The sequence below is a fragment of the Saccopteryx bilineata genome, chromosome 2 (assembly GCF_036850765.1).
Source record: "Saccopteryx bilineata isolate mSacBil1 chromosome 2, mSacBil1_pri_phased_curated, whole genome shotgun sequence".
NCBI classification, from domain to species: domain Eukaryota; kingdom Metazoa; phylum Chordata; class Mammalia; order Chiroptera; family Emballonuridae; genus Saccopteryx; species Saccopteryx bilineata.
The window spans coordinates 221,556,206-221,568,770 of NC_089491.1; the positions used below are offsets into that span (position 1 = coordinate 221,556,206).

Below are 12,565 nucleotides of genomic sequence, written 5' to 3' on the forward strand. Positions count from 1 at the left end.
TGGGAAAGTATTTTTGCAGGGTGCCTATCTACAGAAACAATGTGAGTCACCCCAAATCAGGGCTATTGGGTCTTCAGTGGGAGTAGCAGGGCCACGGGGCAGGCCTGGTTGCCAGACTCCTCCTGTGGGTGTCAGAGCCAGGGAAGGCGCACGACACAGAAGGGCCTGGTCAGCCTGCAAGTCCACTTGTGATGACTGCAGGTGGATATCTCCCCATTGTTCTCACAACTGACCACTAAGACCAGTCCTCAGAACTTGTCCAGAACTGAATCCAGATGGTGGGTACCTCTGCCATCTCTCCCCGACAATGAGGGTTGTATCCCGCTCCAGCCTCCAGGCTCTAGTGTGGCTGAGCCCCACTGTTCTGCCCCAGATACCCCAGAGCGCCTGCAGCCCAGGCCTGCCTCGCCACTGCACCTGCCAACCCTCTTTCCACACACCCTGAGCTCTCACGCCAACCTGCTCGTCCTGGCCATGGAGCCTTTGTCACACTGTCCTCTGGTATGGATGCTGCCTGGTTCAATGCATTGAGCAACCAATGGGACTCGGAGATGCCTCCTCCAGAAAGCAAGTCACAAAGGCTGTGGCTCCCAACTTTCTGGAGGGTGCTCATTTCACCTCCTCCTGATGCCCACTGGTCTTTTAGAGGTGACTCTGGAGCTGGCCTCAGGCTCTCTTGTTGCAGGTTCCCAGATGCCTTGTGTTACCTTAAGCAAAGCAGGAGCACACATCACAATAATCCTTTATTCACTGGTTTTCCCACTGACATGACCTCCAAGGGGATAAGCAGCAAGGCTCCTGACTTTCCGAGTCACATTGAAGGAACAAGGGAGGAGGGCAGGGCAGGAGGGCAGGGGTCAGGGTGGTCCTACTGCAAAGGCCAGGCCCTGCTGTCATTTGACCCTGAGGCCATGAGGAAGGCCTGGCTTTGGCAGAGAAGGGTAGCCCAAGGGACCAGCACATGTGGGAGGGTACCAGGTGTTTTTATTTTTATTTTTTGTGTGTGACAGAGACAGGGAGAGAAGCAGAGAGAGGGACAGATAGGGACAGAAAGACAGGAAGGGAGAGAGATGAGAAGTATCAGTTCTTTGTTGTGGCTCCTTAGTCTCCTTAGTTGTTCATTGATTGCATTCTCATATGTGCCTTGATTGGGGGGCTCCAGCAAATCTAGTGACCCCTTGCTCAAGCCAGCGACCCTGGGCTCAAGCCAGCAATCTTGGGCTTCCAGCCAGCAACCTTTGGGCTCAAGCCAGTGACCATGGGGTCATATCTATGAGCCCACACTCAAGCCGGAAGAGCCCATGCTCAAGCCGGCGACTTTGGGGTTTCGAACTTGGGTCCTCTGCGTCCCAGTCCGACGCTCTATCCACTGTGCCACCGCCTGGCCACTGTGCCACCGCCTGGTCAGGCACCACCAGGCGCTTTTATTTATTTACTTATTTATTTTTTAATTTTTATTTATTTTTTTATTTTTCTGAAGTTGGAAACGGAGACAGACTCCCGGATACGCCCGACCAGGATCCACCTGGCATGCCCACCAGGGGGCGATGCTCTGCCCCTCTGGGGCGTTGCTCTGTTGCAACCAGAGCCATTCTAGCGCCTGAGGCAGAGGCCATGGAGCCATCCTCAGCACCCGGGCCAACTTTGCTCCAGTGGAGCCTTGGCTGTGGGAGGGGAAGAAAGAGACAGAGAGGAAGGAGAGGGTGGAGAAGCAGATGGGCGCTTCTCCTGTGTGCCCTGGCCGGGAATCAAACCCGGGACTCCTGCACACCAGGCCTACATTCTACCACTGAGCCAACCGGCCAGGGCCCACCAGGTGCTTTTAAAAGAAAAAGTAGGCACATGTGGGAGAGAATTTTTTTCCTACTTAAGGGTGTGAAAGTTTGGGAAATGCAGCTCTCAGAAGAAATGGAACATCTCACAGCTCAAAAATGGATTCTGCAAGGATAGGGAGTAATGTGCTGGGACTCACCAAGAGTGTGTGAACACTCTGAGAAAAAGAAATAATCAGATTATGCAACGCCCTTTAAGGTCAGTTCTTAAGAGTGGAGGCTCTTTGGCAGGCCATTTTATCCCTAGAGGGGAGATGGATGGAGCCCATAGCCCTGGGAAGCACTGAGGAGTCGGAGTCTAAACACAGGTGGGGGGCTCTGAGCGACAGTTTAGTAGGTGTGCCCCTCAAATCTTGACCATGAACAAGCTGGGGTTGGGTCTCTCTTTGTGGGTTCCATGCCACCCAGAAAGTCCCCAATGCTTGTCTCTAAAACAGGCAGGAAGAAAAGTACAGCTCTCTCTCTTGCAAGAGACACCCTCAAACGCGCTGAGTCAACTCAGCTCCTTTTCTCATCTGTGAGTTAAAAGCTCAATTCCCACTTCTCTGTAAATGGGCAGCAGGCTGAGGTATGTTTGTGTCCCGTGTGGACTTCGTGTTGTCTACAATGTGACTGAGCTGCCTCAGGTCCTTGCCTCCCCGCACAGCACCAGCGTCCCCTTATAGCTCACAAACATAGGACACGCAAGTGCCTTGCGCTCCCAGCAGTGGCTTGACATTTAATGCTGAATTTACATGGAGGAACGCATCACATCACACTGGGCAAGTGCTCTGGATTCAGCTGTGAAAAAGCACATGTCTTTGCCCCTTGGCTGGGTGGCTCAGTGGATAGAGTGTCGTCCTAGTGTGACGAGGCCAGGAGTTACATCCTGGGTCAGGTCACATGTGAGAAGCAACAAATGAGTGTACAAGTAAATGGAACAACAATGTGAAACAATGAGTTGATGTTTCTCTCTTTCTCTCCCTTCCCCTCTTCTCTTCCTTCCCTTCTCTCTCTCAAATCAATAGAAACAAGTAATATATATATATATATATATATATAAAGCACAGTGTCCTTGCCTCCACATGAGAATGATGAGAATGAGGGAAGATTTCTGGGGTTTATCAGACACACTACTCCACCAAAGAAAAAGTACAGTACCCATTTCTGTATAAGAATATATTATTTAAAAGACAGTTTAAAAATAAAAATTTTGTACAGCATCATGAATTCCTTCTTTTTTTTCTATCAGTGGACAAAACGGTTCTTAGAAAACGTGGTCGTGTGGTGCCAGGTGGTCAGGATCAGCAGATCCGTGCATGGAGGACTCTCCTGCCCAGTTGGCCTGGTCCAGAATACCCGTGGAGGCTCCTGCTTCTTTCAGGCACAGTCTGCTCGGGACAGAAAATGACTACCAGTTTGTTTTTGTTGGGATTGAAATGTGCAGGCGATATTGCAAATGTCACAAGATGAGACACAGAGTATGTTTGAAAAAATGAGGGCATCGGACATATTTGTTGAACATGTTTAGGCAAAATAAAACAGTTTCGATCCCTATCCTGAGCCATTCAGAAATGTGATCTAACTTCAAAATGAAAAGCCAGCATTTACCGGAAACTTCTTAGTTGCCAGCAATCTGCTTGGTTAATTGCTCAAACAATAGTTATGGTATTATCCCCTTTACTTTAGAGATGTGGGCTCTGAGACTCAGAGTGTTTGAGATGCCTGCACACACCACTCAGCTTGTAATGAGCAAAACCTGGATCCAAAGCCATGGCCTCTATTCCTCATAAAAACCAAACCCAGGCCTTAGCTGGTTGGCTCAGTGGATAGAGTATTGGCCTGGCCTGCGGAGGTCCTGGGTTCAATCACCAGTCAGGGCACACATGAGATGCAATCATTTGCTTTTCTTCCCCTCCCTCTCCCCTTTCTCTCCCTCTTCCCTTCTTGCAGCCAGTGGCTTGATTGGTTCAAGCGTCAGCCTTGGGAGCTGAGGATAACTCGGTTGATTTGAGCATCACTCCCAAATGGGGGTTGCTGAGTAGATCCCGGTGGGGGTGCATGCAGGAGTCTGTCTCTCTGTCTCTCCTCTTCTCACTTAAAAAACAAGAAAACAAAATAAAAACCCAAACCCAGGCCCAGCACCTTGAATGCTTTATAACAGAGACTCTTAAATGATTTTTTAAGATACATTTGTGGTGTAACCTGATTATTCAGGCCGAGTAGGCTGGTGTGCATTCTGCATGGACCAAATGAATGGCTAATGTCCACAAGTGCATGGGGAATGATCATAGTAATGCTGGCAAGTACTTGCTGTGTGGAAAGTTCTAAAGAAAGTGTTTTCCCTTAGAAGGGGTACACATGCTAATTACTGGCCTTTTCCTGTTAACTAAAGCATGCCTCCTTCCTTCAAAGCTTAATTCTAATTACTACAAGCAAGGAATGAATGTTTCACTTATTGAAAAATATTTGGTATTCATGATGGCCTCCCTCCATCCCTTCTTCCCTCGCTCCTTCCTACCCCAGGTTCCAACCCTGGTTGCATTTTTGTGGGAATTACGGAGAAACAACGTGGGAGGGCATTACCTTCACTTTTTTTCACATCTCTGCTCTTCTCTCTTGACTTGTTGGTGTGCCCACCTGTTGCGCTGTCTGTCTTCTTCTGTAACCAGGACAGAGCACAGAGAAGGCACAAGTCAGGCTCTGGGAAACAGTTAGTGAGCACTTGTCTGCTTGAGAGCTCCCTGTTGACCAAAGATACTAAAATGTGAAATGGAGACTAGCGTCTATAACCTCATTCTGCCACAAACATGCATGGATGAGCTTTTCAGACAGAGGTCTGTGCACGAACCACTGTCTGGCTTGTGGACAAGCTCACACTGGCTGCAATATACACAGCTTCACGGACTGGTCGTGGTGAGTGCGGAGTCCATGGCCCTTTCACCTCCTTTGCAGGTCTGTCCTTTATGGAGGCAGAAAGGCACCTCAGACAGTCCCAGTGGTCCCCATGGGGCAGCTGGGGCCGAGACTTGGAAACTCAAGGCCTTCATCGAGATGGCTTGAGGATAACCCAGGAGAGTCAGGAGCCTGTAGCTCCCCTGCAGGGGGCCTGGGCAAGGTGACACCTCTTCTTACATTTGTTCTCTGCATCATTTGCTCTTAAGTTTCTGAAGTTGCAGGGGTGCCTGCCTGTGACCTTCTGTTAGAATCCAACCAGAGAGACCAAGATGGCTGGTCTGTCAGTGGGCCTGTAAGCACTTCCTGGGCACTGACCTCATGCCCAGCATTGCACCAAGCAGGCGGAGAGAGACAAGAGCAACACAGGACGAGCCTCAGCAGGACGTGGTGGGAGTTCCCAGAGGCTAAGGTAGGTGGAGGAAGCCTAATTGGGGAGGCCCTGGCTAAGGTGAGCACTGGAGAAGAATTGGTACCGAGCCAGGGTTGGGGGCACTGGCAAAGTGGTGTGGGGCGAGGCCAGTGGGAGACAAGGCATGAGGCAGCAGGGAGACTATTCCAGCTGCATTGGGGCCCCTGGGGAGAGGGCAGGCCACATTTTGGTGGCTGGAGGTCAGGTGAGGAGGTCCTTGAATGGTCCCAAAAGGCAGGGGGCCCTGACACAGAGATTTGCACACCTTAGGGACCTACTTGGCCAGACCAGCTCGTGGGGTTTTGTCGAGAACCTTTAACCCAGCCTGTGAACTGGACTTTCCCTGAAAACAGTATCAATCCCCACAGCTCCCTAAAGCCAGGCCCTGTCTCCCTGACCCCTGGGAGAGGCTGAGCTGCCCCATGTGAGAGTCCATGGCCTAGAGCCGGGACATGGGTGGTGGTTTTTTCTGTGCCAGGAGAAGTGTCTCTTTCTACCGTCCTCTCACTGAACAAGGTCAGCCCTGGGGCAGGAGGAGAGTAGGAGGACAGGGTTGGAGGGGAGGAGGGGGACTGGGCACTGTGTAGAGGGCGAAGACGCTGTGGATGCTGACCCTCAGCCGCATCCTGGATGCGCAGCACTAACACGTAAGTAATTCCCTGGTTTGACGGACCCAGCTTTCCTTTGGGTGGGAGTGCCTGTCCAGAGGGCCGCCCCAAGGGCATGGCCCGAACCCGAGTTATGTGCCAGCCCGGGGAAGCCATGTTTACCTCTGTCCTGGCATCGTCTATTTGCTTCAGCGCCTCATACCGGTCTCTGGATTCCCACAGGGGCTGCAGCATGCTGTCCTCCACAACGGGGAAGAGCTGGAGGGAGACAGACTCAATCAGCTGTCCACTGCGAAGGTGCAGAAAACGTTTGGGAAAAACAAGTGGCAGGTCCTGTGTTTCAGTGGATCACACAGAAAATCTGCCTCCAACCAAGTGGCACTTCTGGAGCCCCCAGGGGGTGAGGCCTGCTACAGAATCCAAGGTGACTGAGGTTCAGTCAATGGCCCTGGAGCCTCTCGTGCCTGCCACCTGCCCACCTATTTCCAGGGTTCTTGCTGTCTTCTGCTCTTCTTCATGGGGACCTGCTAGAAGCCACTCCCTTCCCTCTGCCTCCCCCACCCTCCTGACTGTCCATGCTGCGGTTTCCCAGCTTCCAATGCCAACCTTACCTACTAGGCCCTGACAGCCCCAGGGCCTGGAGCAGACTGCTTGCATCCACCCTCCAGCCGGACTAAGCAGCTCTGTCCTCCTGTTTGTCCACCTGGTGGACAGTCATTATTTTCTGAGACTCAGTGCAGAGTAGCCCCACCCCCCAGAGCCTGGGGACACAGCTCTCTGCCTGGATGCTTCTGTGCTTCACCAGTCACACCGCTGCTTAACTGTCACACCACTGCAGCCCGGGGACTACCTCTGCTGGCCTGCCGAGGAGGCGCCAGCTTGTGGAGAGAATACCATATATAAGAAGGCAGCTCCTAGAGAAGTGACAGTGCTATGGGGTTTAAGGAAGGACGCACTGAGGAAGTTCTGAAAGGTTGGCAGGAACAGCATGGGGTTGAGGCTGGGGAGCCCCATGTGAAGGAAGGATGGACTTAGAGGTAAAGGCTGGAAGAAAGGTGAGGTCTGGGAGCTGTGGGCCATCCTGCAAGACAGAAGTGCTAGGGAGGGCAGGTAACCATGGTCTGGTATTGGGGCAGTGGGGAGCCATGGAAGGTTCAGGAGAGAGGTGGAGGTAGTCTCCTTCCTGGGGACAGCTGTGGGTTGGGTGGAGTGGGGTGAGATGGAGGTGGGGACTGGTTAGGAGGTTCTTCTGAGGGTGAAGGTGAGAGAAGCTGACACAGGCTGGTGTCCTGGGAGTGGAGGGCATGGGTGGCTCCGAGAGACACTGTGGAGAAAGTCTCCATGGGAGCTGGCAGGCGGGCCATGGTGGCTGAGAAAGGGGAAGCCAGGAGGCTGTGGTTTTGCTGCTGGGTGACAGGTCGGGGGAGCAGAAGGCAGGAGAGACGAATGAGGATGTGAGAGGATGAGTTTTGGGCATGCTGTTGTTAAGGTTGGGGGAAACGCCAGGTGGGGTGTTAGGCAGGCAGTTACAGCTTACATGCATTTGTGCACGTGTGCGTGCACGTGTGCGTGCATCTGTGAGTGTGGGTGTGTATGCAGGCATGTGCACAGTGTGTGTGCGCGCAGGTGTGTATGCATGTGTGTGCAGTGTGTGTGCGGGTGTGTATGCAGGCATGTGCACTATGTGTGTGCGCAGGTGTGTATGCAGGTGTGTGCAGTGTGTATGCGGGTCTGTATGTAGGCATGTGCACAGTTTGTGTGTGCAGGTGTGTGCAGTGTGTGTGCAGGTGTGTATGCAGGCATGTGCACAGTGTGTGTGTGCAGTGTGTATGCAGGTGTGTGTGGGTGTGTATGCAGGCATTGCACAGTGTGTGTGTGCAGGTGTGTATGCAGGTGTGTGTGCAGTATGTCCATGCATGGCTGTGCACGCATGTGCTTCTTACTGTTGTGTCATCTAGCACGTGGTGATAGTCGCTCACCTTGGTTACTGTTTCAAACATTGGGATTAGGACAAACTTGATGAACCCAATTTGGGCCGTGGCTTTTGTCACTTTGTCCCGGTCCATGAAAGGGGCCACGGGAAGGCCTTCTGACTTCTCACGGTCACTCTGGGGAGTGCAATAGACAGTAACATTAAAGAAAGAAGTATCCATGGATCATGCTCTCCGAGGAAGAGAACAATGAGTTAGTATGCCACAACCAATCCAACCTCTCTGCATTGTTGAATTAGTAATAACAATGACTAACTATAGAAAAGATGATAAAATCCTGAGTGCTAATAGGGCATTCCTGGGCATGTAGAGCTGTGCTATGAGGACTGAGGGGAGAGGACAGTCAGAGGCTAATTAAGTAGGTCACAAGAATGCTCAGTGGCAGAGGTAGACCACCCCTCCCCGTATTCTCTTGGGGTTCATCAAGCTATTGCAGTCAGTGGCTTATCCTTTCCAGCATTTTCCATGTTGGGGTGGCCTGGCTTTCTGTGTCAGAGTTTCCCTAGGCACCACCCCACACACACCCGGGGGGGGCACTCCTGCCTTTGCAGTTCTTCCTGGTTCAGGTCTCCCTGACCTTCCGGCTCTTGGACATGCTCACCCTAAAAGCAGCTCAATTAGTGGTAATAGGTGGCAGTTTTACATGAGCTTTTTCCAGGCTGTCACTGTCTTTCATGTGTCAAATTACAATCTATTTCCTAGTTAATGTGTGCCTGCTGGGAAGGCTTTCTGGAGGCTGGAGAAATGTCCTCTGCCCTGCCCCCTCCACTAATCCACTGTGGCACATCCATCACAGTTCAAACATGGACCCTGTTTATGGGCCTAAAAGAAGTGATAGGAGGCTTGACTACTATGCATAAAATATTCACAGAAAATACTTTTACCTGCATAAAATATTCTTCTAATAGGCAGTCCACCCAAGGCTCTGCAACTTCTATTGGACGCACCTCGTTCGAAATATCACAGCATTTTATCAAAATCATCTTCAGCTGGAAGGAGAGAGTTGGTGTTAGGTAATGGCACACAGACCAGAACCCAGCACTGTTTGGGCTGGACTCGCCCCAGGAGAGAAGCCAGCAGGCAGGCGGTGCTGGCTGAGGGGGCCAAGCTTTGTGCCCCCTTGAGGGCTCGGCCAGGTCACCTGCAGTGGGTGACCTGGAGGTCTGCATCTAGACTCTCAGCCTCAACTGGGGAGAATGGGGGCATCAATGCACCCTCACAAGATCAGCATGTATTCCTGAGGGACCTTGAGGGGCAGAATAGCCCATTTCATACAAGGATGCTGTGTTTATGAATATACATTGTAAAGTACAAAAGTGTCTTCTTGATTATTGAGGATACAGAAAAAGTGCAGAGTGGCATCATTAGTGATGATTAATGGAGCTGCTGCAGTCAAGCTGCTACATTATTAAACTCACATTGCCTAAGGCATAAGGAGATAATTCTGTTCTTGTTCTAACCAGCCTTGGAACTTACACTTGAACTCTCCAGTCCCCTGTCAATGCCTGAACATACACGAGACCTCCAGATAACCCCCTGATTACTTCTGAAGGACTAAGGAAAGAATGTTCATGTATCCAGACCACTGGACATGACCAGACCTTCTGGGGTCCATCCTTCCAGACAACCTGATATCCAACTGATAACCATTCTGGACTAATCCTAGGGCTAAGAGTGCAGGACTGATTCTTCTCAAGAATGTACTTTTTGCTATAAGAACTTAGCTTTTCTTTCTTCTTCAGGAGACTTCTGGGTTTTTGCCTAGCTGTGTTTATGGTTTGCAAATCCTAAGACCCTTGAATAAATTTTGATCATTTATTTCTAGCTAGAGCTTCCAGATGCTTTTTGAATTCATTTGACAATAAGAAGCAGAGGGTAAAGGAATAATAAAAGTGGATAGTGCTGGGACCCCTGAGTGACAAAGTGGCACATTAGAAATATAGGGTGAAGGGGACTTTCATGTAAAAGAAGGAGGGCTTCGGCTCCCCAACCCCTGAATTGGAGCAGCAACTTCAGTGCTGCCTGTTGACCCCATGGACATCCACCAGGCAGAACCTGATTCCTCCTGCTCCCTCCAGCCCAGAGTTAGGAAAATGGTACAAATGTCAGAGGTAGCATTAGCTTCTGCCCTCTGCTCCCAAGCCCGGTGCCTTCCTTGTGTCAGCCTGGGCTCTCTGCCCGCCCGGGAGCCCTGGCCCAGGCTGCTGTCCTGCAGATGCCTCCTCTCCCCTGCTGCATCCTTCCAGGTCCTGCTCTGGCCCTACTCTCCAGCCCCTGATTGTGGCCCCTGCAGCACAGCCTGGTGTCCAGCCATATCTTGTTTGTGCTGTTCTCCAGGTGGGTATGTTTCTGGCCCTTCCAGGAGACCAGTTCCCTCTGAGCCTGGTGAGGTCTGCTCCCGCAGTGGGTCCCTCAGAGGGAGACGTTGTCAGGCCGAAGGCTTCAGTCAGAGTGTTTCTACCTGAACCAGCTAGATGAGTGCCTTCAGGATGGGCTGCAGCATAAAGGATTTGCTCCAGGCCCAGATGACTGTCACCTGGAATTGCCAGTGTTTGGGGTTAAAGTGTTGGGTGCCACTCAGGGTCTGAGGCTGATTTAGCATAAATGTTCACCTGGGCTGTGGGCCCTGAATCTGCCTGGCTGGTCTTCCAGGAGGGGCACCTGGGGAACTTGGCAAAGGACGGCTGCCTTTAGCTCACTGGTTGGTGAAATTTCAGCTGAACCTGGAGGTGAGCACCACCCCTTAGCCCTTCTCTCGTACCTCCGTAGCCCGGCCCTATGGCTTCCTGGAAACTGATCCAGGCCTTTCTTGTTTCCCCTGTGAGAAGACAGGCCGCAGGCCGCAGGCAATTCAGGGCCCTGCTCAGCAGGCCTCTGGGGAGATGCTGACCTTGACACCAGGCCTGGGCCAGCCCGGGCAGGGCCGTCCCGGAGGGAGCTGAATCAAGGCCTCAGGCTTGGCCACTGGGTCTCCAAGTTGGCCTCCCAGAGGCTGGTATTCAGCATGTTTTCTGGGCTGTGCCTTTGTGGGAGAGCCAACTTTGTTCTCAAACATCAGACTAGATGAATTGCCTTCACCCACTTCAAATCAGGATGAGATGAGGGATGTAAAAATGTCCCTTTTCACTGGAGAGCTTTCCCGGGAGAGGTTCCCGCCAGGCAGCTTTCCCTGGTAAGACGAGGGCCTTTGAAAGCCAGCTTTATTGACACCTCACTCCAAGAGGAGGTTAAGAATTTTGGTGTTTTGGTTTTCAGTGTGAGCTGGAGGAGAGGACTCATTCACCAGCCACCTCTAAAAGAGGTAAAACAAGCCTACTTACAAGGGTCATGTGCTCCTCATTGCTGTAGTCAAAATTCTCCATTTTTTCTTTGAAAGAGTCCATGATCTCCGCATGCCTTGCCATGTCAGTGGCCAAGATTAACGTGATCATCCCCTGAATAGTGAGAGCAGAGCGTTAACACCAGGCGTGACCCCAGCGTGTCCTCAACGAGTGCTGACTGTGGACTGAAGCCCCTGCACACATGAAGCCATTATGTCCTCATGCCAACTCTACGAGTGTGTCTAAGAATTCCTGTCCTCACTTTTAAATTTGGAAACTGAGCCTTGGAGAGACTGAGGCACCTGCCCAGGCAGCAGCTGGAGATGAAAGGCTGGGGTTCAAGCCAAAGAGAGAGCTGACGTCTCTGGTGCTGCATCTGCGAGCTATCAGCAGCCACGCCTCCCAGGACGAGTCAGTTTTGGATGGCAGGCTTAGCCAAGGACAAATGCTTATCACTCGGTTTAGTAATCTTGTCCCTTTCAGATCTTGTTAGAGGTCAATGACCGATTTCCCAAGGGTGTTTTTTTTCCTATAATCTAATCTGTATGTGATTATTTGTATGCTTATTGCTTGGGAAAGATCATAGTCTGATTGTACAGAATGGTGTTCTCTTAGAAACAAGTTTGTAAATGAGGATGGAATGAGTTTTTAATATAAATATTTTATTATCCTGCCCTGTTAATCAAATATTGGTTTAGAAACAACATAATTAAAAACCATGACCATCTGACCATCCATTAATCCATCCATCCAATCCACTCATCCATTGATCAATTTATCCACCTAATTTGTCGGTTGGTTCGTCCATCCATCCATTCATCCATCCATCCATCCACCCACCCACCACCTACTCATCCCACAGTATGTACAAGTACAACCCTGTACTGAGTACGGTGTGCTACTTTTTCAAGAAAATAAAACCACAAGCATCAAATGCAGAAATCAAATCAGCCAATATATATGATCTCAGATGTGTTTTGGAGGAAGGGGGGCACCACTGGCATTTTGAATGTTGCAATTTCCCTGTAAAGATTTAATTGTGCAAGACTAAAAGATCTACATCTGTGAGGAGTTAGCCCTCAAAATATACAATGACAAAATGTCATTAAAAATTGAAACAGGCCCTGGCTGGTTGGCTCAGTGGCAGAGCGTCGGCCTGGCGTGCAGAGGTCCCGGGTTCGATTCCCGGCCAGGGCACACAGGAGAGGCACCCATCTGCTTCTCCACCCCTCCCCCTCTCCTTCCTCTCTGTCTCTCTCTTCCCCTCCTGCAGCGAGGCTCCATTGGAGCAAGGATGGCCCGGGTGCTGGGGATGGCTCCTTGGCCTCTGCCCCAGGCGCTGGAGTGGCTCTGGTCGCGACAGAGCGACACCTCGGAGGGGCAGAGCATCGCCCCCTGGTGGGCAGAGCGTCGCCCCCTGGTGGGCATGTTGGGTGGATCCCGGTCGGGCGCATGCAGGAGTCTGTCT

At 51.3% G+C, this 12,565-nt stretch overlaps 1 protein-coding gene across 9 annotated transcripts in view; it reads right to left on the reverse strand.

The window, feature by feature from the left end:
- Window positions 1-730: 730 nt before the first annotated feature.
- Window positions 731-12,565, reverse strand: part of PDE9A (phosphodiesterase 9A) — a 103,784-nt gene continuing 91,949 nt past the window's right edge. For 8 of the 9 annotated variants that reach the window (XM_066259295.1, XM_066259293.1, XM_066259296.1 and 5 more), the window contains 6 exons: window positions 11,098-11,211; window positions 8,662-8,766; window positions 7,766-7,894; window positions 5,949-6,044; window positions 4,398-4,473; window positions 731-3,908 (listed from right to left, as the gene is read on the reverse strand). In XM_066259295.1, coding sequence (XP_066115392.1) covers window positions 3,829-3,908; window positions 4,398-4,473; window positions 5,949-6,044; window positions 7,766-7,894; window positions 8,662-8,766; window positions 11,098-11,211 — 600 coding nt within the window. In that variant the 3' untranslated portion in view covers window positions 731-3,828. The remainder of the gene's footprint in view (window positions 3,909-4,397; window positions 4,474-5,948; window positions 6,045-7,765; window positions 7,895-8,661; window positions 8,767-11,097; window positions 11,212-12,565) is intronic. The other variant, XM_066259294.1, reaches the window with a different exon arrangement.